The 26411-nt window shown below is 32.0% G+C and overlaps 2 protein-coding genes across 4 annotated transcripts; one reads left to right on the forward strand and one right to left on the reverse strand.

The window, feature by feature from the left end:
* Positions 1-1436: 1436 nt before the first annotated feature.
* On the reverse strand, positions 1437-11256 carry LOC143057305 (uncharacterized). The gene is made up of 5 exons (XM_076230600.1): positions 11096-11256; positions 10042-10194; positions 4274-4362; positions 3678-3755; positions 1437-1829 (listed from the first exon to the last, which is right to left on the reverse strand). The coding sequence occupies exons 1-5, from the start codon at positions 11136-11138 to the stop codon at positions 1728-1730; spliced, it is 465 nt and encodes a 154-aa protein (XP_076086715.1). The 5' UTR covers positions 11139-11256; the 3' UTR covers positions 1437-1727.
* A 3859-nt stretch (positions 11257-15115) lies between these two features.
* LOC143057306 (uncharacterized) lies at positions 15116-25922 on the forward strand. 3 transcript variants are annotated; one of them, XM_076230602.1, is made up of 6 exons: positions 15116-15236; positions 18062-18448; positions 18954-19054; positions 20945-21061; positions 22467-22598; positions 23348-25922. In XM_076230602.1, the coding sequence occupies exons 2-6, from the start codon at positions 18148-18150 to the stop codon at positions 23654-23656; spliced, it is 960 nt and encodes a 319-aa protein (XP_076086717.1). In that variant the 5' UTR covers positions 15116-15236; positions 18062-18147; the 3' UTR covers positions 23657-25922. The 3 variants fall into 3 exon arrangements, with proteins under 3 accessions (XP_076086717.1, XP_076086716.1, XP_076086718.1); XM_076230601.1 differs by lacking the exon at positions 18954-19054 and adding an exon at positions 19454-19554; XM_076230603.1 differs by lacking the exons at positions 15116-15236; positions 18954-19054 and adding exons at positions 17249-17350; positions 19454-19554.
* Positions 25923-26411: the final 489 nt, after the last annotated feature.

Raw genomic sequence — 26411 nt, forward strand, 5'->3', positions numbered from 1 at the left:
GCCATCCTAAACACTGCTCCCGTGGTATCCCATTCAGCCAGGAATTGCGAATCAAGAGAATATGCTCTACTGAAAATACGAAAAATGCTAGACTTGCACAACTTCGTAAACATCTAGTTGTTCGAGGATACAATAACAACATCATTGATAGCGCTTTCGATAGAGCAAACAGAACTAGTCGCCAAGAACTTCTTGAGTACAAAGATAAGAATAAAGCAGCTAACAGAACACCCCTTGTACTCACCTACCATCCTGATTTTAAAAATGTGTCATCCATTGTTCAGAAGCATTGGAAAATTAATAGAAAATGATTTAAATCTAAAAAAAGTATTTTCATCACCACCAGTCATGGCCTTCAGAAGACCTAAAAACATCCGTGACAAATTAGTGACATCTGTATTAGCAAAGCAGCCTAATCCATCGCCCGGTTGCTACAAACAATGTGGTCGAAGGAATTGTTTGTGTTGTAAAGCTGCCAATACAAGCAGTTCTTTCATCAGCTCCGTTACTAAACAAAATTATACCATCTACTCTAATTCCAACTGTAAAACGGAGAACTCAATTTATATATTAATATGTGACACTTGTGGCATTCAGTATGTGGGAGAAACAATGGACAAATTTAATATTCGGCTCAATAACCATCGTTCATCGTACAAAATCAACAAAAACTGTCCTCTCACAAGACATCTTCGTTCAACGAAACATCCTTTTGATAATGTTACTTTCCAAATTATAGAAGTCAACACCGAATGGGACACCACGGCGAGAAGGAGAAGAGAAAACTTTTGGATCCACCAACTCCACACTTTAGAACCTGATGGTCTTAACGAAAAAGACGAAAAAAGATACAGGAAAGATAAAGAATAATTTAAAACAAAGCATCGTCCTTTTAATCCCGGAATATTGGCCAATGGACGTTGCTAACTTCACCTACCAATTATGTATTTTCAAGGTAGCTAAATCCAAGTGCAACATATACATTGAGCTGCAAAATTTTCTTATTTTCAAAGCAGCTAAATGCAAGTGCTCATAGACATTGAGCTGCAAAATTTTCTTATTTTCAAGGCAGCCAAGTGCAACATATACATTGAGCTGCAAAAGTTTCTTATCATCTCCGATTTCACCTGGATAGATGCACGCTTGATAAAGCTAGTTGGTCTAGCGAAATATTGCGTTTATTTTCATTATTTTGTAAATATTTTAAACATTCTTATATTTACATACTAAATAGTGTGTTAAAATTACATTGTTAGGCAATCTATATCTATATATATATATATATACCAGTTGGAATTGAACAACAGCTACCTTTCATGAAATCACCGACCAAATGTACTGCAGATGCAAGTCAAGACAGATCAAAATCTGCCGAAAACGGTTACAAAATACATAGTTTTGCAATAGCTGGCGGAACACCACACATATATCTGCCGTACTGGATAGAAACATAATTTTATTAAAACACAATCGGTAACATAGATCATTTACCGTATCTGTGGTAGTAAAATCGACATAAGCTGGTAATATATAATAATTGCTAGTTTACAAATTCAAACTGAAACGATATAAATTTTGTATGTTATTGTCATACTTTAAATTTAAAAAGAAAAATGGTCCTTTTCATTTACATATTGTCACATTTCAAGTTTCGCGCCCTTGTAATTTAGATATACTAGTCAAAGGATGAAAAACGATAATCTCAGCATTATGCGTATCTGTTTCGTTTACTTCTTCTTTAACCACGGGACTTTCTTTCGAATTTTGCCACCAAAATCTTTATCATCTGCATCTGTAATTTGATGGCTACGAGCCATAGGTGAAAGGAACTAAAACGAAATAAATCATATCATTAAAACAATTTCTACAGGAAGAATAGCTTGGCTGCAAGAGTGAAAAACTGGACTATCACGAAACAAGCCTATCTATTTAAAACCTTAAATCAAATACTAGATATCAAAAGCATAAAACTTTAACCTCAACTTGAAGTACATATACTAGGTGATAGACTTCCAAATTGATTTCTCTTTGTGTCCTGTTCAGATGCACATTCAGCTATGTCATGCTATAAAGCAGTATCAGTGACGTCAGGTGTTGTAATTATATTTTAAAATACAAGTACCATGTAGAGCAAAATCTGATTACTTTTGAAGAGCACCTTAGATCAACCCCCGTTTTTCGGTGGAGTTCATAGTTTAGTTTTAGTTTTAAACATATTTATTTATAGTGGATTGGGAAACAAGTTTTGCAACTTATATTAATCCCTTTCCACTTTGCGGGTGCGAGTGCTGTCTTGTAGCGGCATTAGCCTACTCTTTTTCATATATTGCTCAGTCTTTAGTTTTTTATGTTGTGTTATTTGTTCCGTTGTTTGCCTTTCGGTCGTTTTTCGTTTTTGCTTTGATATGGTCAGTTTGTTTTCGGCTTATGGGTTTGCATCTCCCTTTGGTATCTGTCGCCTCTTCAACTTCGTTCTTTATTTGGCCTTTTAAACTTTTTATTAAATACAGCTAAGGTAATCTATGCCTGAGGTAGAAAAGCCTCAGTATTTCAAAAAATTCAAATATTTGTAAACAGTAAATTTATAAATATAACCATATCAATGACAATTCATGTCAGTACAAGCACAAAGAACGCTGATGAGTCTTTTGTAGACGAATCGCGCGTCTGGCGTATATACTAAATTTAGTCCTGGTATCTATGATGAGTTTATTTACAACCACTGAGTCGATGCCACTGCTGGTGGAGATTTATTTCCCCGAGGGTATCACAAGCCCTGTAGTCAGCACTTTTTGTGCTTGTGCTGACATGAATTGTCATTGATATGGTTATATTTATAAATTTACTGTTTACAAATATTTGAATTTTTTGAAATACTAAGGCTTTTCTACCTCAGGCATAGATTACCTTGGCTGTATTTGGCAAAAATTTTAGGAATTTTGGTCCTCAATGCTCTTCAACTTCGTACTTCATTTGGCCTTTTTAACTTTTTTGGATTCGAGCGTCACTGATGAGACGAAACGCGCGTCTGGCATATATACTAAATTAGTCCTGGTATCTATGATGAGGTTATTTGTACGCATTGTTCTATCATTGAATATAAATATATATGTGTTTATCGCACCGCGGGTAAAATATCACGTTGTGATTGGTTTAGCGCCGTCACGTGGTGACCCCCTATGAGACCGTAGGGGGTTAGTAAATTTCATAGGGGGTTCATGACGTCACGTCCTACTGTTAATGGTGACGTCGTCAATTGATGTTATCGTATTTCATTGTTTATTTTTCTACAAAACTCAGCAGGAAAAGTCCTGCGTGCGATAAATTCGTTATACGGTTCACTACTGACCCCCTACGAATCCATAGAGGGTGAGTAAAATCCATAGGGGACTCGGCCTACGGCCTCACCCCCTATGGAATTTACTAACCCTCTATGGATCCGTAGGGGGTCAGTAGCAAACCATATAACTTATAGTGTTCAACTCAGTTATTTTATTGTTGTTGTTAATTTGTTTATGTAACAAGTATAATGTTATTTATATGACAAATAAAGATTATTATCATTGCCTCTTCGTCTAAGATATATGTTGTTATAAAAATAAGGTTTTGCAATACTTCTTCATTTATTGAGTGATAATTAAAACATAAATGGTAGAATAATAAGTTTATCCACGTACCTCCTCATCCAAATTATGTTTTATAACAAAAGCTGCTGAAAGTCTTTTTTGATCTACGTCATCCTTATATTTTTCAAACTGAAAATAAAACAACCGTATTTCACGTCTTCGTATACAAAGTTTTAAATTGGACATGTTGATAAGGTTTGACTATACTTAAAACCGCTTGTTGTTTCGGTCGCCGTAAATCAGGTAAAACAGGCCGTTAGCGTTCTCTTTTGGGTTCACGTTTTGATAGCTTGTGCGGGTATTGTTTTGTTTATTTTTGAGGACAATATACGGAAACATGTAGAGTAGTTGTTTATATCCTTACATTTCGTTTATGAAGGATATATATAAGGTTGGTATCTCTTTGACGGTTAAAACACGTCTTTATTTATCAATATATGATGCTATTAGAATATTATAAGAGGCTATGTATCTCCCGCCAAACCCCAACACCCTTAAAAAAAATTGTAAGTGTTCATGTAAATTCAAGATGATAAAACTGTATTTTGCATATTTACTTAATGACTGTTTCCAACCTTTTGCCATAGTGTATCCATTTATAAAGGCATTACCATTTCTATCATAGAAAGAGGAATTTATACACATACCACATTTTCGTTGTCTTCTATGTCTTTAAGTGAAAGATAAAGGACCATGAACTTTAAATGCTGATCAGTTCTCTGTCCTTGGTAACGAACTGTAATTGAAATATACATGATTTCAGAAATATATGCATATGTAAATCAGTCTTAGATTCATGATTTTTTATGGCTCCGCAGCGAAGTTGTCGGTGCCATATAGTTTTACCCCTGTCCGTAATTCCGCTATTCTGTCATTCCTCAACAAACCATTATACAGAGTTTTTTTTCTAAACGCCTTCAGATATTGGGCTGAAATTTGGTATGTTAGTTCACCATGATGAGTTACAGATCAAGTTTAAGTTTCGTTCCGCTTTTCTAATTTTTGCCGAAATTACCGGCTTGGGACTTTGATAAATTGTTGAAAATCACAGTTATACGGTTTTTTTTTCAAAACGCCTTCAAATTGTGAGTTGAATTTTGATATGTGGGACAACCATCATGTTTGTGTCAACATATGTTATTGAAATTGCAGTTTTTTAATTTTTTGAGACGGAGCCATTCGTGTCGCTTTGACACATCTAGCTTATTGGTTGTTATTGGATTTGAACTTGCTGCCAGTTACTGCCAGAACTCTCAGGTCTGTACTAAGTGTCTTTTTGCTTTTGGGATGTCTAAGTACCCGTCCACATGCATCCCTCAGCCACACCCACTCTTTGTTTTTGTTAATTGTATTTCTAATTGTATACAATTGATGAGTTAAGCCTTTTTCAACTGATTTATATGGTTTGTTCTTATATTTGGTACTGTTAAACCACTGTACCGGGTTAGGGGAAGGGTTATTAAAGTGCTTAAACACATGTTTTACCCCGCCACATTCCTTATGTGCCTGTACCAAGTCAGGAGCCTTTAGTTCATTGGTTGCCGTTGGTTCATGTCTTTTACATATTTGCTTTTCCCTGATTTTGACTAGTTACAAAATCCCTGAAATAATTAAGATCTTTTTTACAGATTCACTGATTAAATTCAGGGAATTTGTTAATAAGTTTATTCATTTTTAGCTCACCTGGCCCAAAGGGCCAAGTGAGCTTTTCCCATCACTTGGCGTCCGTCGTCGTCGTCCGTCGTCCGTCGTCGTCCGTCGTCGTTAACTTTTACAAAAATCTTCTCCTCTGAAACTACTCGGCCAAATTAAACCAAACTTGGCCACAATCATCATTGGGGTATCTAGTTTAAAAAATGTGTGGCGTGACCCGGCCAACCAACCAAGATGGCCGCCATGGCTAAAAATAGAACATAGGGGTAAAATGCAGTTTTTTGCTTATAACTCAAAAACCAAAGCATTTAGAGCGAATCTGACATGGGGTAAAATTGTTTATCAGGTCAAGATCTATCTGCGCTCAAATTTTCAGATGAATCCGACAACCCGTTATTGGGTTGCTGCCCCTGAACTGGTAATTTTAGGGAATTTTTGCTGTTTTTGGCTATTATCTTGAATATTATTATAGATAGAGATAAACTGTAAACAGCAATAATGTTCAGCAAAGTAAGATTTACAAATAAGTCAACATGACCAAAATGGTCAGTTGACCCCTTTAGGAGTTATTGCCCTTTATAGTCAATTTTTAACCATTTTTCGTAAATCTTAGTAATCTTTTAGAAAAATCTTCTCCTCTGAAACTACTGGGCCAAATAAATCCAAACTTGGCCACAATCATCTTTGGGATATCTAGTTTAAAAAATGTGTGGCGTGACCCGGCCAACCAACCAAGATGGCCGCCATGGCTAAAAATAGAACATAGGGGTAAAATGCAGTTTTTTGCTTATAACTCAAAAACCAAAGCATTTAGAGCAAATCTGACATGTGGTAAAAGTGTTTATCAGGTCAAGATCTATCTGTCCTGAAATTTTCAGATGAATCGGACAACCTGATGTTGGGTTGCTGCCCCTGAATTGGTAATTTTAAGGAAATTTTGCTGTTTTTGGTTATTATCTTGAATATTATTATAGATAGAGATAAACTGTAAACAGCAATAATGTTCAGCAAAGTAAGATTTACAAATAAGTCAGCATGACCAAAATGGTCAGTTGACCCCTGAAGGAGTTATTGCCCTTTATAGTCAATTTTTAACCACGTTACGCGCGATGTTCGTACATGTAAGCGTAACACAACGTCGAGGATATTTCGTAACGTTCAAACCAAAAATTCGACTAAAACGTTGTTTTTAAGCAAGTGCGACATTCTTGTAAGACTCCGCAAAATCGACGGTGCTTTTTAACTACTTATCGAAAATTGATGTATTTTAGTTTTTTGAAAAATTAAGAAAAATAACATTTTAAAAAATCATTAAATTCTAACATTATAAGAGCAGTGATAAGCAAACAATTGACGTTAATTTGAGTTGAGTTCGTTTTTACGTCAAAAAATGGTGATGCGACAATGTTGTAAGCCAGTGAAAAATCGCTCATAAATTATCATATATCATTTTTCAGGATATTTGTCCTTAAATTCATAAAATTAAGCAAATTAACATTGATGTAGTGAATACAAAAACTAAACTTTTTTTCATTTTAGATGTATGTTTTTTGTTTCTCAAAACTGGAATACCAATTTTTTTTCCCGTGGGACAGATTTGCCCTTGTAGTATGGAACGCGGTTTTTTTCTATGACGTCATCATAACGTCATAAAAAATGCATAAAAGACTGAAGGAATCATTCTGTTTAATAATGGAAAAAACTGTTTTACAAAATATTAAATAGTTTTGACGAAAATCATAGTTCAGTGGTTACAATAAATGAAATATGTTACGCGGGACAACCTAAAATTCGCCGTTTTTTTTAAGTGAAGCTTGTCGCATGCAGCATAAAACATAGTTTCAACAATTATTTTTTTCGTTTTTATATTAAAAATTGTTACTTTTTAAAATACGTACAATAGCATTGAATATGATATCACAAAATTATATATTTTGGACTTGCATCTTGCCAACTACACCGAATTTTCAATGAGGTACGAATATCGCGCGTAACGTCAACCATTTTTTCGTAAATCTTAGTAATCTTTTACAAAAATCTTCTTCTCTGAAAATAGAACATAGGGGTAAAATGCAGTTTTTGGCTTATAACTCAAAAACCAAAGCATTAAGAGCAAATCTGACAGGAAGTAAAATTGTTGATCAGGTCACGATCTATCTGCCCTGGAATTTTCAGATGAATCGGATAATCGGTTGTTAGGTTGCTGCCCCTGAATTGGTAATATTAAGCAAATTTTGCTGTTTTTTTGTTATTATCTTGAATATTATTATAGATAGAGATAAACTGTAAACAGCAATAATGTACAGCAAAGTAAGAACTAAAAATAAGTCAGTATGACCAAAATAGTCAATTGACCCCCTAAGGAGTTATTGCCCTTCATAGTCAATTTTTAACAATTTCCTTAAAATTTGAAGATTTTCAATAACATTTTCCGCAGAAAGTACTGTTATAGATAGAGATAATTGTAAGCAGCAAGAATGTTTAGTAAAGTAAGATCTACAAACACATCACCATCACCAAAACACAATTTTGTCATGAATCCATCTGTGTCCATTGTTTAATATTCACATAGACCAAGGTGAGCGACACAGGCTCTTTAGAGCCTCTAGTTTTAAAGTATTTCTGTGAAAAAAGCCTACTACAGTAACACTCAATATGTTTGAGGTTTTATTTTAATATCAAGTGAGCAGTTTTCATGCACTATACAACTGACATACTGTAGAACAATGGCTCAGACACAGAGGTCTTTAAATCAAGAGCAAACACAAACACAAAAGTTACTTCAAATAATTGAGGGAAAATTAAAGTGCAACATATAGAACTGGGGAAAATATGATGAAATTATGGAACATGTTGTCAATGAGCCACAGAAAGAAGAGTTCAAGACAAAACAAGCTCTTACATTGTCTTATCACTACATTTTTTGTAAGAAAGTTACTATTTATTATAGTTCTTTTCTGTAATTACTGTATAAAATAAAACCAATTATATCAAATTTTTAAAATCAAATATAAAAACGGAACATAAGTTGATTGCTGTCATTAGAGAAGAAAAACACATATGTAAGGTATAAGAAATTGAGTGGGTTAGGATATGTGATCCAGTGGCAATATTACATGCATATCAGAGCAAGAGCATCTTATTGCTGCATGAAAATTGATAGATAAAAAGCAAATAAGTGTTGTATTATTACATGTATAAATTTACCTACAAAATAACATTAATATTCACAAAATAATAATGAAATAAGATAACAGAAAATATACATGTAGATAAGAATACTGTGTTTTGTACTTGCATGTTTATAAAGTTCTAACCAAGCAAAAATAAAAAGTTTTACTTACTTTGGTCATATATCAGATAAATGTATTGTATCACAATTTCTTAACTTTCTCAACTCTTTTAATCCAAATAAAGTAAATATTTTATTAAATGTAGGTATGAAGTTCTTCAATTTGGAGCTTTGAAAAATCGTTAAAAGCGCTATTCATCAGATGAAGATGTATTAGAAATATTATGTATGTCTTGAAGACATGTACAGGATAGTTCAGAAAATTCACATATCAATAGGTCATGGTGGTAGGGACAAAATGGTATCAAAAGTACACAAATGTTTCATTCAAAGCTTTAGAACTTACAAGAAACTTTGAGAGGAATGCCAACTTAAAAAACTTAGAGCTGCTACAGTAAAGGTATTATTGTTAAGTCTATGATAAGCAAAGAGTTCAATTTTCCTAGTACAGGTTGATTTGATACAGACATGCATTGAAAAGCAGGGCAATTATGTAACAGTAGATGTCACCCAAACTTGCCATGCAAAAATAAGTAAATTAACAGTGGTCAAAATATCCGTTTACATGACTTTTAGTCATTAGCATTATATGTACTAATTCCAGCTCATAGTGTTTAATAAACAAATATATTTCAAAATCATTAGTGATCATTAGTCTATTATTATCTTAATAAGAAAAACACATTTCTAATAGCAAGTTATACTTAATTGAAATCAGTGATTTTACAAAATCTCTAGCTCTATTTTCAGTGATTTTGTAAAATCCCTAAAATTTCAGGGATTTTACAAAACCACTGAAACTGTTAGTGATTTTACAAAACCACTGAAACTGTTAGTGATTTTACAAAATCACTGATTAGTCCAGTGATTTTACAAATTCACTGTAACATATATACATTCAGTCGTTAGTTTTCTCATTTGAATTGTTTTACTTACATTTGTCATTTCGGGACTTTTCATAGTTGACTATGCATGCAGTATGGGCTTTGCTGATTGATGAAGCCCAAACGGTGTCCTGTAGTTGTAAGTTTCTGTGTCATTTGGTCTCTAGTAAAGAGGTGTCTCATTGGCAATTACACCCCATCTTAATTATTATACAAACGGTATGGGTTTTTCTATTGTTGAAGGCCGTACGGTTTCCTACAAATTAATTGCTTACATCCACTTCATTTGAATTTTGGTCGTAATTTATCTCAAAGACAATCCTACCACATCTCCTTCTTATCATATAGGTTTTGCCTTTATTGTTTTTTTTTTTACATAAAGCAGGAAATTCGTTTTTTCGTTTGATTTTTTTTACATTTGTCATTTCTGGACCTTTTATAGCTGACTATTTTATAGCTATTAAAGGTACGTACAATACAATAGTTTTACCAAAGTTAAGTGATAAATCTAATTTTAACTTAATAGATATAAATGATCATGTTAAAGTAACCTTAAGACGTTAGAAAGTATATATTAATATCTTACTATCGATTTTCCTTGAACTATTTCCAGATAAAACTTCAGAAATTGGCTTAACTTTAACAATATGTGGCAGAGTTGTTCTCACTTTAAATTTGACATCATAATCTTCGTGATTTGTAATGGTAATGGTGCCATCACAGTCTTCTTTATAACTGCCTGTAAAATTAATGAAAAGAGAACATTTTAGGAAAAGATTGGAACTTTAAACTGTTATTTTTCTGATATTTAACATTACTAATACAATTAACATGTACATGTCGGCAGCATAGAAGGCTATACGAAAATATAAATATAAGTCAAACCCTAAAAACATAACTTTAGTGTGACGCTTAAAGCGATTTGTTTTTTTTAGATTTTATACTACGAAAATTAGATTTTATACTACGAAAATAGGCTACTTTCAAAATATGTTGGTGACTATAGATAAATCCAATGTTGAAACATCTTCTGGGTGACGGTTGCACAGGCACTCGTCTCAGAATTTTTTTCCCTATATACCTTTATATAACAAGGTATATAGGAAATTTATTTTCTGAGACGAGTGCCTGTTGACGGTTGTGCGGCGATGATATTTCTAGCATGTATATACAATCCAAATAGTACCTCCTTCAAATTGTTATCATTTGTTTAAACTAAATCTTAATCGAGAAAATAAAATTGCAAAACACTTGACGAAGAACAACAGATTTACTAGTTATGAACATACATTCGTCAATACATGTGAAAATGCATAAGGCTTTAGGTCTCTATACGCAGCTAAACATAGCTAATTTTGTTCATACAAAGGAAACAAAATTTTCATTGAAATGGCCTTTTACTTTTAAAAAGAACCAAGAATTAGATTCAATGTAGTATTTCAATTGCATACTTCTCACATATAAAATTAGTTCTTAACTGTACACAAGATAGCACACTTGAAACTAAAAATTATAATTAAGTTTATAACCTTTTATTAAATTGTATGACGAGTAAACTGACTAAAAATAACTTGTTTACCTTAGTAACTGTATAAATAGCTTAAATTTTAAAACATGAGATTGATAAATTAAATCCTTACCGGACATATGAATAACTGAATTTGGTTCAATTTGAATTTTCATATTGAATATTTTCTTCCAGTTAAATATTTTTTTCAGAAATATTTCGACACAATCATATTAATTTTATATGCACTACATTCTTAGACACATGTTAGATGTAAACACATCAATAGATCGATCTATAGAATATAAAATTAAAACAAATCAGGGAAAACTTGATCGACATATTATATGAGGGTAGTAATTATTGCCCTTTATCGTCAGGCGTCAAACGGCCATGTTCGGCTACCATTAGCGTCAAATTGATTACAGTTTTACCGTGATTCGTCAAAATATCCTTATAGATGTCTCAAATGATTATCGTTACCGTTATTTTTGGAAAGAAATTAACGTGATTCGTCAAAATCATTCGATTTTTTTTTCGTCTAAAAGAAGGTGCATATTTTATCGTTATGCACCAAAAATTACCGTTAACGTCATTTGGCAAGAATTGTTACCATTATTCGTCATGAAGGTAACGTTACCCCCATTACCACCCTCTTATATAGTTCCAGGCTCAAACTACTATAACGTTAGTAAGTTAATATTTGGTTCTCATCATATGGCTCGAGCATTCGGGCGATCTTCTTATCAGAAACTAGAGGCTCTCAAGAGCCTGTGTCGCTCACCTTGGTCTATGTGCATATTAAACAATGGACACAGATAAATTCATGACATAATTGTGTTTTGGTGATGGTGATGTGTTTGTAGATCTTACTTTACTGAACATTCTTGTTGCTACAATTATCTCTATTTATAATGAACTTGGCCCAGTAATTAAAGTGGAAAATATTTTCTAAAAATTTACAAAAATTTATGAAAAATGCTAAAAATTAACTATAAAGGGCAATAACTCCTTAAGGGATCAATTGACTATTTTGGTCATGAAACTTATTTGTAGATCTTGTTTTGCTGAACATTATTGCTGTTAACAGTTTATCTCTATCTATAATAATATTCAAGATAATAACAAAAAACGGCAAAATTTCCTTAAAATTACCAATTCAGGGCAGTAACATAACAACGGGTTGTCCGATCCATGTGAAAATATTAGGGCAGATAGATCTTGACCTGATAGACAATTTAACCCTGTCAGATTTTTTCTAAATGCTTCGGTTTTTGAGTTATAAGCAAAAAACTGCATTTTACCCCTATGTTCTATTTTTAGCCGTGGCAGTCATTTTGGTTGGATGGCCGGGTCACCGGACAATTTTTTTTAAATTAGATACCCCAAAGATGATTCTGGCCAAGTTTGGATTAATTTGGCCCAGTAGTTTCAGAGGAGAAGATTTTTTACGAAAAATGGTTAAAAATTGACTATAAAGGTCAATAACTCCTAAAGGGGTCAACTGACCATTTTGGTCATGTTGACTTATTTGTAAATCTAACTTTGCTGAACATTATTGCTGTTTACAGTTTATCTCTATCTATAATAATATTCAAGATAATAACCAAAAACAGCAAAAATTCCCTAAAATTACCAATTCAGGGGCAGCAACCCAACAACGGGTTAACATTTACGAAAAATGGTTAAAAATTGACTATAAAGGTCAATAACTCCTAAAGGGGTCAACTGACCATTTTGGTCATGTTGACTTATTTGTAAATCTAACTTTGCTGAACAGTATTGCTGTTTACAGTTTATCTCTATCTATAATAATATTCAAGATAATAACCAAAAACAGCAAAAATTCCCTAAAATTACCAATTCAGGGGCAGCAATTCAGGATTCATCTGAAAATTTGAGGGCAGAAAGGTCTTGACCTGATAAACAATTTTACCCCATGTCAGATTTGCTCTAAATGCTTTGGTTTTTGAGTTATAAGCCAAAAACTGCATTTTACCCCTATGTTCTATTTTTAGCCACACATTTTTTAAACTAGATACCCCAATGATGATTGTGGCCAAGTTTGGTTTAATTTGGCCCAGTAGTTTCAGAAGAGCAGATTTTTGTAAAAGTTAACGACGACGGACGACGACGACGACGGACGACGGACGCCAAGTGATGGGAAAAGCTCTTCGGGCCAGGTGAGCTAAAAAGGGGGAGGGCTAAAAAAAATGTGACCTGTCTCCAATTACCTATGGTTCTGATGGATCTTTGCCACAGGTATTTGTCTTTGATTTTTTCCAACCCTATAAAGCTTAAAAAATATATTAAGGAATACAGAATTTCTTTAGAGACAAGTGTCTGTGATGGTGGTCTTTGCTGATAACAAGGATTTGTATAGTACTGAGACTCTATTCAAACTGAGTATTCAAATAATTGTTATCGCCTTATAAAAGAGGGACGAAAGATACCAGAGGAACAGTCAAACTCATAAATCGAAAATAAACTGACAACGCCATGGCAAAAAATTAAAAAGACAAACAGACAAACAATAGTACACATGACACGACATAGAAAACTATAGAATAAGCAACACGAACCCCACCTAAAACTAGGGGTGATCTCAGGTGCTCCGGAAGGGTAAGCAGATCCTGCTCCACATGTGGCACCCGCCGTGTTGCTTATTTGATAACAAATCCGGTAAATAGTCTAATTCGGTAGGTCACATTTATGAAAGGGAAGGGGATTGTAGTTACGACGTAAGGAACATATCCGATATCATTTGTGAAACGGTTATTCCATAATGGTCAACCAACTCGTGATGGCGTCCGTAAAATTTACGAAGGGGTGATTTCAACTTCACCATTTGGAACTCTTGGTTTAGTAATAGCTTCCTTGTGAGCAGCGGCCCTCTATCAAGAAAATCATGATAGGAAATGCAAGCACGGGAATATCGTATTAATTGGGAGATATATACCCCGTATGCAGGTGCTGCTGGAATGTTGCTACTTAGAGATGGAAAGTTCACAATTGGAAAGCTGAAATCATCTCTTTTTATGCCCCACCTACGATAGTAGAGGGGCATTATGTTTTCTGGTCTGTGCGTCCGTCCGTCCGTTCGTTCGTTCGTTCGTCCGTTCGTCCGTCTGTCCCGCTTCAGGTTAAAGTTTTTGGTCGAGGTAGTTTTTGATGAAGTTGAAGTCCAATCGACTTCAAACTTGGTACACATGTTCCCTATGATATGATCTTTCTAATTTTAATGTCAAATTAGAGATTTTACCCCAATTTCACGGTACACTGAACATAGAAAATGATAGTGCGAGTGGGGCATTCGTGTACTGAGGACACATTCTTGTTTCGTAAAGTTTTGTTTTCGACCGACCCTCATTGTCAATTTCTAGATGTAGGTCAAGATATGAGGCCGACTTAACTGTATCTGTAGTATCCTTTATCTTTAGTTCGATGGGATGAGAAGCGATCACTTTGACATAGTCACCAAATTTTGAATTATTTAGTGAAAGAACATCATCTATATAGCGGAAAGAAGAGTTAAAGGATATTGCTATCTTCTTATCTTTCTTCCTAAGAAGTTCCTGTATGAAGTCAGCCTCATAATAATAAAGAAACAAGTTGGCAAGAAGAGGGGCACAATTTGTTCCCATTGGAATGCCGACCGCAGTCTTGAAAAACACGTCCTCCGAACGTAACAACTATCATGGTTGTCAATCAAGAAATCAAACATCTTGATAATGTCAATTTCAGAGAATTTTTGTGTGAATCAGAGTGATCCTTTACAAACTAGGATTTATCCCTTCCTAAGACAAGATACTAACTTGTACCTTGTGTTGATCATTCTTTTTTTGTGAATATCAGAAAAAAATATACTAATATAAGTTTGCAGATAAATAAAAAAAATCCTATCGATTTTAAATGACCATCTACCTTCAGATGTAATTTTTTCTAATTAGAATTTGCTGCATCATTGACGTTTTAAGCGAAATAAGACTTGAAATAAATTATTAAATTTTCGTCATCATGAACCCTAATGATTACGTGGCTTTTCCAGAAAACATACTTGTCACTAACCAGTGTAGATTTATAATTCTTATAAATATCTTTGATGCGTTTTTTATCTAAAGATATTTAAGACATGATTTTAGTAACTAAATGACACAGTGTAAACAAATTGAGTCAGAAAATTAGGCTTACGTGTGATATTTTTGTTATTTAAGTTGAACAGAATCGTATAGCTGATCAATATCGTCTACCTTAAAGAACAATATCGTTTAAATGTAAGTTTTTTCAATTCTTACAATGCAATTCTTAGATTTTGATTTTTCTTCCTTGTTTTATGAAAATTAAGGTTCCACTAAAGTAAAAAATATGGGACACTACGTATACCGAAATATATAAACTTTGCCTGTATTTTTCAACCTATAATGAATAAAGTCCTACACTATGGGAACATATGTTCATTTAGAAATGCTTAACATTTACAATGTACACAGTCAGACAGTGAAAATTGAAAATAAATTTGAAATTTTTATGTTGTGGCCAAATAATCTGGGTACGTCCGCCCTGATTTCGGTTCGTCCGCCCTGATTTCGGTTCGCCCTAGTTACTGTTCGCCCTAGTTCCGTTTCGCCCTGAGACCGTTCGCCCTGATACCTGTTCGCCCCAGGTATGTTCGCCCTGATTTATATTTTTTATTATAGTGTTGTGTTGTGTGTATTTAATTGAATATGTTGAAGTCAGTCTACAATTTCGCCGAATATTTACGATGTATTATGTTGTCTACAGCTAGCTGCTACTAGGTTATAAGTTCCTGTAAATTATAGGACTACAAGATATTGTGACTTCAAGGTATTGAGAACTAAGTTAGTATCTGTATGTAATTACGTTACTAGGAAATTAGTTTTTGTGAATTTCAATCAGCACTACATTGTATTTTTAAATGTAAAACAACTGAAGACTAAATTATTTGTATGTAATGGCATATGTTGAAGTCTGTTTACATTCACCGAATATTTATTTATGATGTATTACGTGTTGTTGGTTTTGGGAAATAAGTGTCTCGGAATTTCAGCAAACTGCATGTTGACGAGGTCGGACTTCTCTGTCACAAGAAATACACATGTACACTTCCATAGTTTATGGAATAATGCACCGGTTCCATAATCCACTTCCATATATAACAAATTTGTCAAAACACACTTGAGATCAAAGAAGCCAAGCTGTGAAAATAATTTCCCTTTCATGCCTAACAATTTGTACATCAGTGTTTTTACCCATCCAAGCTGACTATTTTATTTGTGAAAAATGTTATTTTCATTATTAATCCATCAAAGACAATTCATATACCAATCAGTGATATCAAAGATTTCAAATTATACCTAATCAGCCTATCAAAATTCAATCAACAGTAATTAAACGTAATTATAAAATAAAGTGTTACAATGCAGCCACGAATTTTATTTAATTAATATTCTGTATTTAACTTTTAATAGATATACATAAATTTTAATATATATAAATATATATTTCTTTCATTATAAATTTTAAATATAAAATATATAATATATAACATATACATAGCATGCATAGCATGGTATCATAAATGAAAATAGGACGAACGAACCCAGGGCGAACGGATTACCAGGGCGAACAAACTCAGTGCGAACGAACCTAGGGCGAACATGTAATCAGGGCGAATGATCCCGATACCGTGGCCAAACCGGTTTTGGGGGTGAACACTTAATTTGCAAAAAAATCTGTTTATTCATTATAGGTTGAAAAATATAGGCAAAGTTTATATATTTCTGTAGTGTCCTATATTTTGACTTTAGTGGAACCTTAATCAAGACTTTTTTTTTTATGTCAACTGACAACAGTGAACAGACTGTTATTCACTATTGTTAAGTGTATGAAAACAACTTATACCAATAGAGCCTCTTAAAGAAAAGTTAATTGGTAAGAGCAATATGAAATTCTATCTTTAAACTGTTACAAGCTCCAGAAGCCAGTGAAAGAATATATATTTTTAGGCAGTTCCACAGAGTCTATTTTGCTGACACCAGCAAAACAGAAAAAATAATATGAGGCAGGCATTACCTGTGAATGGGGACAAAGTCTGAATGAATTATTTTTTAATTCAAACATGTCAAAAAAGAAATGGAAATACTGCAACGTTTCTGGTTTTGGTTCTGTTGTTAGGGATTTAGTTGTGACTTTATTTAAGTTATGACATCATATTCAACATGTTCAATGTAAACAAAGAAACACTTTCATCAGGTAACGTTTTTTTTCATATAAAAGGATTATTAAAAATGAACATGATGAATTGGTATTGAGTTGCAATCCTTAGACCTTTATTTTAACTTATATTTTCCAATAGTTTAAGCTCCAGGTATGTTGATATAAAAGTTAATCTTGAAAACTGTTTTGATACCATTTTATGTATCTTAAATATTGCACCCTTTATCTTATCTATATTTAAAATTTTGTACAAATTACCTGTTATCTTAATAATTTGTATCTCAAGTATTGTATTTGTTGAAAAATTATCTTATTCAACTACATGTACATGTATATGATTAATAATTTTGTTCTTTAATTTGACAATGCACATATTGGTAGTTCTTTTAAAGAGTGAATATTAAAAACAACACTTAACAAATTTAAAGAACTTACAAAATAACAATTAATTCATGTAGTTTAATGTACATACATATGTGTGGGTTCATGGTCTAGTGGTGGAGACCCAAGCTCCAAGAGAACAACAGAGTGATTTACATATACATATACATGCACATGTACATTTAGAAATAGAGAAACTAAATATAAAAATTGTTTATTAATATTCTAAAATTAAGTCAACATGTCTGAAATTTTTAACTAAATCCTTTCAGGAGTCATCAAAAAACTATTTACTTAATTAAACTGTAAAAATGGAATATTGAAATTAGACGTTTTTAAAGGTACAGCAGAAGTTTATTCTGAGGAAGAAAAACATATAAGCATACATTGTACACACACACAGTTACACTTGTATGTAGATTAACCACTACATGTAGGTTGATGAAAAGAATGATTTTTGAGTTTTTCCTTTTTGTTTTAGTTTCAGTTCATGGACAGATCTTTTTGGATAAGAAAATATAACAAAAAAGGTTCTTAAAGATAATAGAATCAGTATAACACACCACTATGGAATTCATCAGCATAATTATATTTGGTGGAATAGTTTTCCTAATCTGGTACTTCTGTGGTGGATCAAGTAACCAGTCAAAAAGAGCAACAGATAAAAACAATAGCAGCACAAATAAACTGTATCCAGATTTGTCAAATCTACAGAAGAGCAAAGCAAGTATGCAACAAAACAGTATATGGAACATGTTTGGTGGTGGAGGATCTGATTATAATGCCATTCTGGACAAGTTTACTTCCCTTGAGGAAGTACAAAATGCCATTAGGCAAGCAGGATTAGAATCATGTAATTTGATTTTTGGTAAGTGTTATTATTTATAAATTCCTTATTGGAATTATGATTTGAAAATTTAATGAGAACTAATATGTAATGATTGTCAGATCAGTAGATTACATTTTACATGTACATAAAAATTGTACAATGAAGTAAGTGTACTTGTATACATTGTTGTACACTCAAGTTTGAGCAATCACACTGTTGTTTTATGGACATTTTTTACGTATAAAGTGAATGAAAATGTTTTTGAGCAATATGGTAAACAAGTGTACATACATTCACATGACCATGTTTAACAAGCTTGATAAGTCTCTTGTGGAGAGTTGTCTCATTGGCAATCATACCACATCTTCTTTTTTATATTGATATTTAACAGAAAAGAAAGTTACAAATGAGATTTTGGCTACTCTCAGTCTCTGTATGAAGATAAATTGTTAAAGTGAAATCAAACACACAACGTTAATGATTCTTAAATTCTGTTACAAAACACACTAATTGTAGTAAGACTAAGATGACAATTGCATTATAGGAATGGATTATACAGCAAGCAATCTTCAACAGGGCATGAGAACTTTTGGAGGCAGATCGTTACATCAGATTGTTCCCTATGAAATGAATCCTTATCAAAGAGTATGTTTAGATGACAAATATATATTGCATGTACATGTACATGTTTTGTACCTAAATTCTGTTAAGACAGACAACATTGATTGTGAAAACTTCATTGTATGCTAAAATGATAATAAAATAATGAGGGAATCATTTATTTGGACTATCATATTGTGTTGTGACAGCTTAAATTTTTTTTTTTACAGTTCGGCTACATATTTATGTATAAAAAAATATATATATATATTTATCTGTATAAAGTATAAAAAATCCTGTTGATACATGTAAATTTAGAAAGGGAAGTTTTCACAATCAGCTAGTACTGTTAAATCCCTTAAACCCTGAATCTGTTGTTATCATTTAACACTGTGTATAAAGTACAAAATATACTAACAATAAAACTCATTACTATTTTCCTAGGAATAGATTATACTGTCAGCAACTTACATCAAGGGCGTATTACTTTTGGGGGTAACAGCCTACATGCAATAGAACCAAGATTTATGAATCCTTATCAACAGGTAAACTTTAATTTCATTATTGCATGTAAGGTTGCTTCAGAAACTTGGTGCAGTTTGTAAGACAGGGAAAAAATTAAAAAAAATAAAGTTTGCCAATAAAGACTTGAAAACAAATTTACCTACATGTACCATAATAAATATTCTAAATTTTCTTTTATTAAATTTGTAATTTTTCAAACATTGGTATAGGAAGATTCTGTATACAAATAGAAGTTGATAGAGTTTACATTAAAATGTACATGTGAATTCACTGATGTCACCTTCAATGTGCTATTATAATGCAATTATGTTTTTTTGGTCTGTGCATGGGTTGGTCTGTTTGTTCATTCGTGTGTTTGTTTGTACATCTGTTTGAGGATAAAGTTTTTGGTGTAGGCAGATTTTCATCTTAAAACTGAGTACACATTTTCTCTTTGATATGATCTTTCTAATTTTAATGCCAAATTAATAGAGTTGTTACCCAAATTTACCCCAATTTTACAGTCAACTGAAAAGAAAATGATAGTGTCACTGTGTGAGTGTGTCATCAGTGTACAATGTACTATGGACACATTAATGTTTTTACTCCTAGTTTTATAACCTAAACTATATCTACCAGTGTATACATGTATATGAGTGCACAACAAAATTAATTTAAGACTTTAATAGGAGATTTAAACAGAATTATGTTTCTTTTTCTAGGCTTGCAGTATACCACTTGCATTATAATATATACATTATATAATATTATATATTTTCTAAATCTTGAATTGTATTGAAATATTTATGTTCAGTTTAGTTGATACTACACGTATATCTGATAAAATTGTAAATGTCCATGTTTTATGGTAGCATTCTTCATAAAATCAACGTTTTGGTTTCCAGGCATTATCTTATGTGCTCCAAATTAGATCTTCACACATTAATTGACAATTGAATGTCTCTTAATATACACTTGCCTTTGTTTTTATGAACTTGATGTTTATTACAGGATTTTTGTATACCTGTAGTTTCTATGTTAAATTTATTCAAAATTTCAAGATTTGGATGATTTGGAGCTTGACATTTATGATTTATTTGGCATTGAAGACCAATCATATGCATTAACCACTATATGTCTTTTTGTTTTGTGTTATATCCTTGTTGTTGTATTGACATACACCATTCAGCTCCTTTTACCTGTTGATTGATACATTAATAATACATTTATGATAAAAACTTTTATATGGAAAAAAATATCAAGCATTTGTTAATAGAATTTTTATCTCATTTGTTGTCAAGAATATATGCACTTAGTATATAAGTATAATATCCTTCTTGCAACATCTTTTGATGTTTATGACAGAATATGAAGAAATCAGGACTAGCTAGTTGTACATCAGTAACTATATATAATGATTTACATTTACAGGTAATCTGTATCCTTGGAGAAACCTTAGAACCATTTGATGATGATGGTATCATTCCAGCCTTTGGATTTGGAGATGCATCTACAAAGGATAGATCAGTCTTTTCATTCAGGTCTCAGGTAAAAATAATTACTGATAAATTTCCCAGGTTAAAAAAAGGTAAAAAGAATTGAGAATCTAAACAGGGGAATATGTCAAAGAGACAAACAACAGGGGAATATGTCAAAAAGATAACAACCTGACCAAAGATTTAGAGCAGAAAACAGCCCAAGACCACCAATAGGTCTTCAACAGAGCAAGAAAATCCAGCACCTTGAGTTTGGCTTCAGATGACTTAATAATTTACATATATATATTCAACAAACTACAAATTACTTGTAACTTTGTTGAATTCACAGTAAAATCAACAAAATTAGTTATTCCTCTATCCTTTATGATTGTTACCAACAAAATTAAATGAATCTACATTATTTGCCAAAATATTATAGAAGTTAATTCAACTACAAAAAAGAAGGTCAAATGCAAATAGACTGCAGGCCTTTTGTCAGAGGGACTGTGTGAAAAATTGGTCAGTCAATATCTAGGAACCCTATTTAGAAGTAGCAAACCCTGAATAAATGTATTGGTATATAATTATTACAAAAAAGATAGAGGCAGCAGGCACTTAGTTATTTTAAACTCTTAAAATCAATGAAAAAAACTGATAAGGCCAAATAAAAATATATGTGTGGTTCCAGTAACCCGACCGACCCTAGTTAAAACCCCCCGACCCTAGAACTTTTTTTCATTTCTGAAAAATAAATTTTCAAACGATCAAATTTTGAGGATTGTGAATTAAAATAATTAAAGTCATAGATTTCTGTCATCTGAATTTCCATCACAAGTATCTGTTATGGCTAAAATGCAACAATTCATAACAGCATGCAACAAAATTAACTAAAAATGTATCATGACTGTTTATTTTACAACCAAACACATGTAAAAATGGTGGACTTCCGGTTGGGGCGTGTCTAATACCGGAAACAATTTTGGTAAACACACGATTTTTTTCCGGATTTTGACATTCAAAAATAAAAATAAAAAAAAAAAAAAAAAGATTTGCCGACCTACCGACCCTATTTTTTAAAAGTATGTAACCGGAACCACACATATATTTTTATTTGGCCTAATGCCATGGTAAAAGACAAAAACTAAAAAATACAAACCGATCCACAAAACACGACATTGAAAACTAGTGACTAAGCAATATGAATGTCACCTAAATCTAGATTCCCCTGCGAGTTAAGATCATCATTATGTTGTTGTTCACTTTTTTTGCAAGATAAAACTATGGTAGGGAGCTTTTTGTACATGACAAAGTCAATGTGGAGTTAATTCACTGGTTTGAAAGGAAGAAAATAATTTCTTAGAATTTAAATGACATGCAGGCTAAAGGAATGAACAAAATTACAATAAAACAAAACCATCTGATTTATTATAATATAATCAACGAGTTCATTTACTAATCAATTTTACTTTTTTCAGGGTTACTGCAATGGTTTCCATGATGTTTTAAATGCTTATAATGAACTAACACCCAATGTAAGGTTGAGTGGACCTACAAGTTTTGCACCATTGATACGTCAGGCTATAGATACAGTGAAAAAAACTAAATCTGTAAGTGTTTATTTAAATTAATTTACAAATGTATATAAATACAAGGGTTATGTGTTATTGAAAAGATGATCACACCAAAATATCTAATAGAAAAAAATTGGTTTAAAGACTAAAAAAGTGGCTTGCAAAGAATGATTGTTATATAATGTATCATGGTCTGTTGTTACTAACGACCATTTAAATATGTTGAAATATAAAATGTTGAAATTTCAAGAAAAATCTTTGATAAATTCCTTTATTAAATGTGTAGAACTTCAATTGGTATGCAAACATTCAGTAAATTTCAATGATTTGAGTTGAGAAACCGTAGGAGACATTGTTCACACAAAACTGGTTCTGTTGTTTGAAATTTGTCTTAAATATGACTAAGTTCTCAAAACAGAAAAATTGGAAATTTTTTCTTTTAACAATTCCCAAAAGCAGATTGGCCATAAAACAGACTTCAACAATGAGCAAGATCTGTACTGAATGTAAAGATATTAAGGCACTTGGATGACAAAATGTAAAACAATTCGAAATTATCAAAATTAAAAATACAAACCAATAAATGTTTTAATGAAATAACAAATGTTTTCTCTACTGCTTCTTTTTAAAAAAAAAACCCATAAAGTAACAAGCATAATAATTTGAGAAACAATTATTGATTTTATTGTTTTTATTTTCATTTGGAGCAATCCATATTCATGATGTTAGATAGACATAAATCTCTGTGATCACCATTTATATTTTATTTATATATTTTTTTTCAGTATCACATACTTGTGATAGTTGCAGATGGACAAGTGACAAATGAAAGGGAGACAATTGATGCAATTGTTGAAGCTTCAAGATGGCCATTGTCAATTGTAATGGTTGGTGTTGGAGATGGACCCTGGGAAACTATGGAAGAATTTGATGACAGAATCCCAGCACGAAAGTTTGACAATTTTCAATTTGTAGAATTTCACAAAATAATGTCTACAGCTAGAAATCCTCAAGCTGCATTTGCTCTACATGCTTTAATGGAGATTCCAGATCAATATAAACTCGTCAAAAAGCATGGTCTTTTAAATTTTTGATCATGTCTAGATTAATTTGAGACAAGAATGATGAAATATGTTTATCATGTGTTTTAATGGTATCTGAAAGTCTAATGAACAGAATCAAAAATACATTGCAATCACTTCTTTGTTAGTGAAAGTTAGAAAGATGTGAAAGAATGAGTGATACAAATGTTTATCATGCTTATAGTGATGTTGATCATTGTTGATAAGTTCATATTTGGAAAACAATGAAACGTGTTAGATCATATATTCGAAAACAGTGCAATGTGCTGGGTAACCAGGAATGCACTAGATGTGTACCCAGTTGCAATCTTTGCTACCTGTTTTGAAAGTCAGAATAAGTAGATTTAGATAAGGAATTTTGAGCCTTGAATCTTTCTTGCTTTGGGAGATATAAAAAAAAATTGAGATGGAATGGATTGTAAAAATGTTCATGAAAATCAGTAAAAATTGGTAGTTTATTTAGAATATTTTCATTTTTTATTGGAATTGACCTGAATTTATCAATTTTAACCAAATTAATGTTATCTATGTGGTCCGATGAAATTATTAAGAATAATGCTGCCCACAAAAAGATATTTCTTAAATACTGTAAACCAAAATATTTTCCATAACACTTTTTATTTTGTTAACTCTTTGTAACAGATTTGAGTCAAAAGATCTATATGATTTTATAAATAAGAGAAGATCCAAGTTATTCATATCAATTTATACTTTTGCTATTTTTGTACATGGGGAAAGTCCACAAAAAATGATTGGTTATGAAAATTGGTTGTTTTTACTGTAAATTAATCTTAATTATGTCTTGTGTTCGTGTTATGTTTGTCAGAAATTGGTCTCTACATTAATATTTAACCTCAAATCGACAATGACAAATATTTTTTTACCATACATGTTTTATATGGCTTTAACTTTTGTATATGATGAAAACTATATATTTTTATATGATAGTGGTATTTTAAAAACTTTCAGACAACTTTTTTGTTAATCTTTTCAAAATCATGCCTAAATTTGTCATTTTTTTTATTACAAAGCAGTGCTTAATTTAAGATCAAAATGTAAATTGAAAGATGTTTAGTTTTTGTTATGCTTTTAGATATACTCCGCCAATTTTGATAAAATAGTATAGAAGTTGGTCACATTTCATTTCTGGTGATACAGTTCTTTTTTAAAGTTACAGCCCTTCGATATTAACCCAAACTTATATAGTTTGTCCTTAACCTCATATCATTATTCAAGAATTTAAAAACAAAAACTTTGTTATCTATCATTAATTAGAAATAGAAATACCCACAACATAGTATTTACTTAAAGCTTAACTGAAACCTCGCCAATCTCACTGGACCCCTTAACTGGACCTCATCCCCATTGCTGCGTAAATACCTACATTTTCATTATATTGAGAGAGATGGTTCAGTTATATTTTTGTGCGCCTGTTGTAAACTATACATGCTGCTATGGCAATCTGACTTTTCCCCCATAAAACATTATTTTCATATGTCAGTGGTTCACTGAAGGTTTCTTTTTTATGTGATTAAAAGAAACCATTTGATAACAGACACAATTTCATTTGTCTCAATGTTCTGAGATTAAAAACTACAAGCCATTTGTTGTTTTTTTGTTTGTTGTTTGAATATATTTGATGTATCGAATTTGTTTTTGTTATTCCACATTCCAGTTAGAAAATTTTAGGTAAATATACAAAATGATTTTATTTTCTTAAAGTGTCCACTTTAAAATAGAACACAGCAACACAATTAAATGGTTCAGTCTTTAAAATGGCATCAAATTATTAAAGCTAGATTTATCTTTTTTTTGTTTCAAAAATAAGCTAATTGTAGGAATTTTGGCAAGCACAATTGTCGTCCAAAATATTTTTTTGCCAATGAATAATTTAATTTTGGATGTAACGTGTCTTCTGATTGGCTGACGTTATTTTGTTATGAGCCCATAGACATAATTTAGTCATGTGACCGTGACGTCATCATCGTTTTTTCATGGTTTTCTACGGTTTAAAATGGAATTTAGAATTAAATTATAAGAAATGACTGTAATATTTTTTATGTCTATGCGAAATAACATAAAAAATGTGGTGCACACTGTTAAATAACCCGCTACGCGCGTTATTCAGTGTGCACCAAATTTTTTATGTTATTTCTTCATATTTTTGTCAAAATCGTAGCTACTGTCCCTTTAACCAGTTATCTGTTTAATGAAATAATGTTATATGTTATAAAAAAGTTTGCTAATCAACTGTTAAATAAATATATTTTGAAAATAAGTTTTAAATTACTTTTGGCCTTGCTTCACTTTGTGTCTCTTGTCTGTTCATCCATCTTTAAAAATCATCTCTGAAACTACTGAACCAAAAAACACAGTACACTTCCTGAATGTTCCTTTGGGTATTTAGTTTAAAAGTTGAGTTCCGGGATTTGATCCATCAGCAAACATGGTCGCTGTTGCTAACAAGAACATGGACTAAATGCAGTTTTATCCACAGGTCAAGGTTTATTTCTCCTCACAAATCGAAAACCAATTTTGGAGTGATTGCCATAAATATTTACATCTCAAAAACTAAAGCAAATCTCACACTCTTGAGAGCCTCTTTGATTAGATGTATTAAAGAAGTTGTTGTATGATTGCTTTTAAAACAACTCTCCACACGAGACCAAATGATATAAAAATTAACAACTCTAGGTCACCGTATTTACTCTCTTCTAACAATTTAAGGCAACAGTAGTCACATTTCAAAAATCCCCTTATATCTGTA

Source organism: Mytilus galloprovincialis, chromosome 13, assembly GCF_965363235.1.
Source record: "Mytilus galloprovincialis chromosome 13, xbMytGall1.hap1.1, whole genome shotgun sequence".
Lineage (NCBI taxonomy): Eukaryota > Metazoa > Mollusca > Bivalvia > Mytilida > Mytilidae > Mytilus > Mytilus galloprovincialis.

What these genes read in the sequence shown, in the direction of transcription:
- LOC143057306 (XM_076230602.1), top strand. Translation starts at nt 18,148, where the DNA reads ATGGAATTCATCAGCATAATTATATTTGGTGGAATAGTTTTCCTAATC. An exon ending in AAATGAATCCTTATCAAAGA is followed by an intron (nt 19,055 to 20,944) that starts GTATGTTTAGAT and finishes TTACATTTACAG; the next exon opens with GTAATCTGTATCCTTGGAGA. An exon ending in CAGTGAAAAAAACTAAATCT is followed by an intron (nt 22,599 to 23,347) that starts GTAAGTGTTTAT and finishes ATTTTTTTTCAG; the next exon opens with TATCACATACTTGTGATAGT.
- LOC143057305 (XM_076230600.1), bottom strand. Translation starts at nt 11,138, where the DNA reads ATGAAAATTCAAATTGAACCAAATTCAGTTATTCATATGTCCG. An exon ending in TAGTTCAAGGAAAATCGATA is followed by an intron (nt 4,363 to 10,041) that starts GTAAGATATTAA and finishes TTTCAATTACAG; the next exon opens with TTCGTTACCAAGGACAGAGA. An exon ending in AACATAATTTGGATGAGGAG is followed by an intron (nt 1,830 to 3,677) that starts GTACGTGGATAA and finishes ATTTCGTTTTAG; the next exon opens with TTCCTTTCACCTATGGCTCG.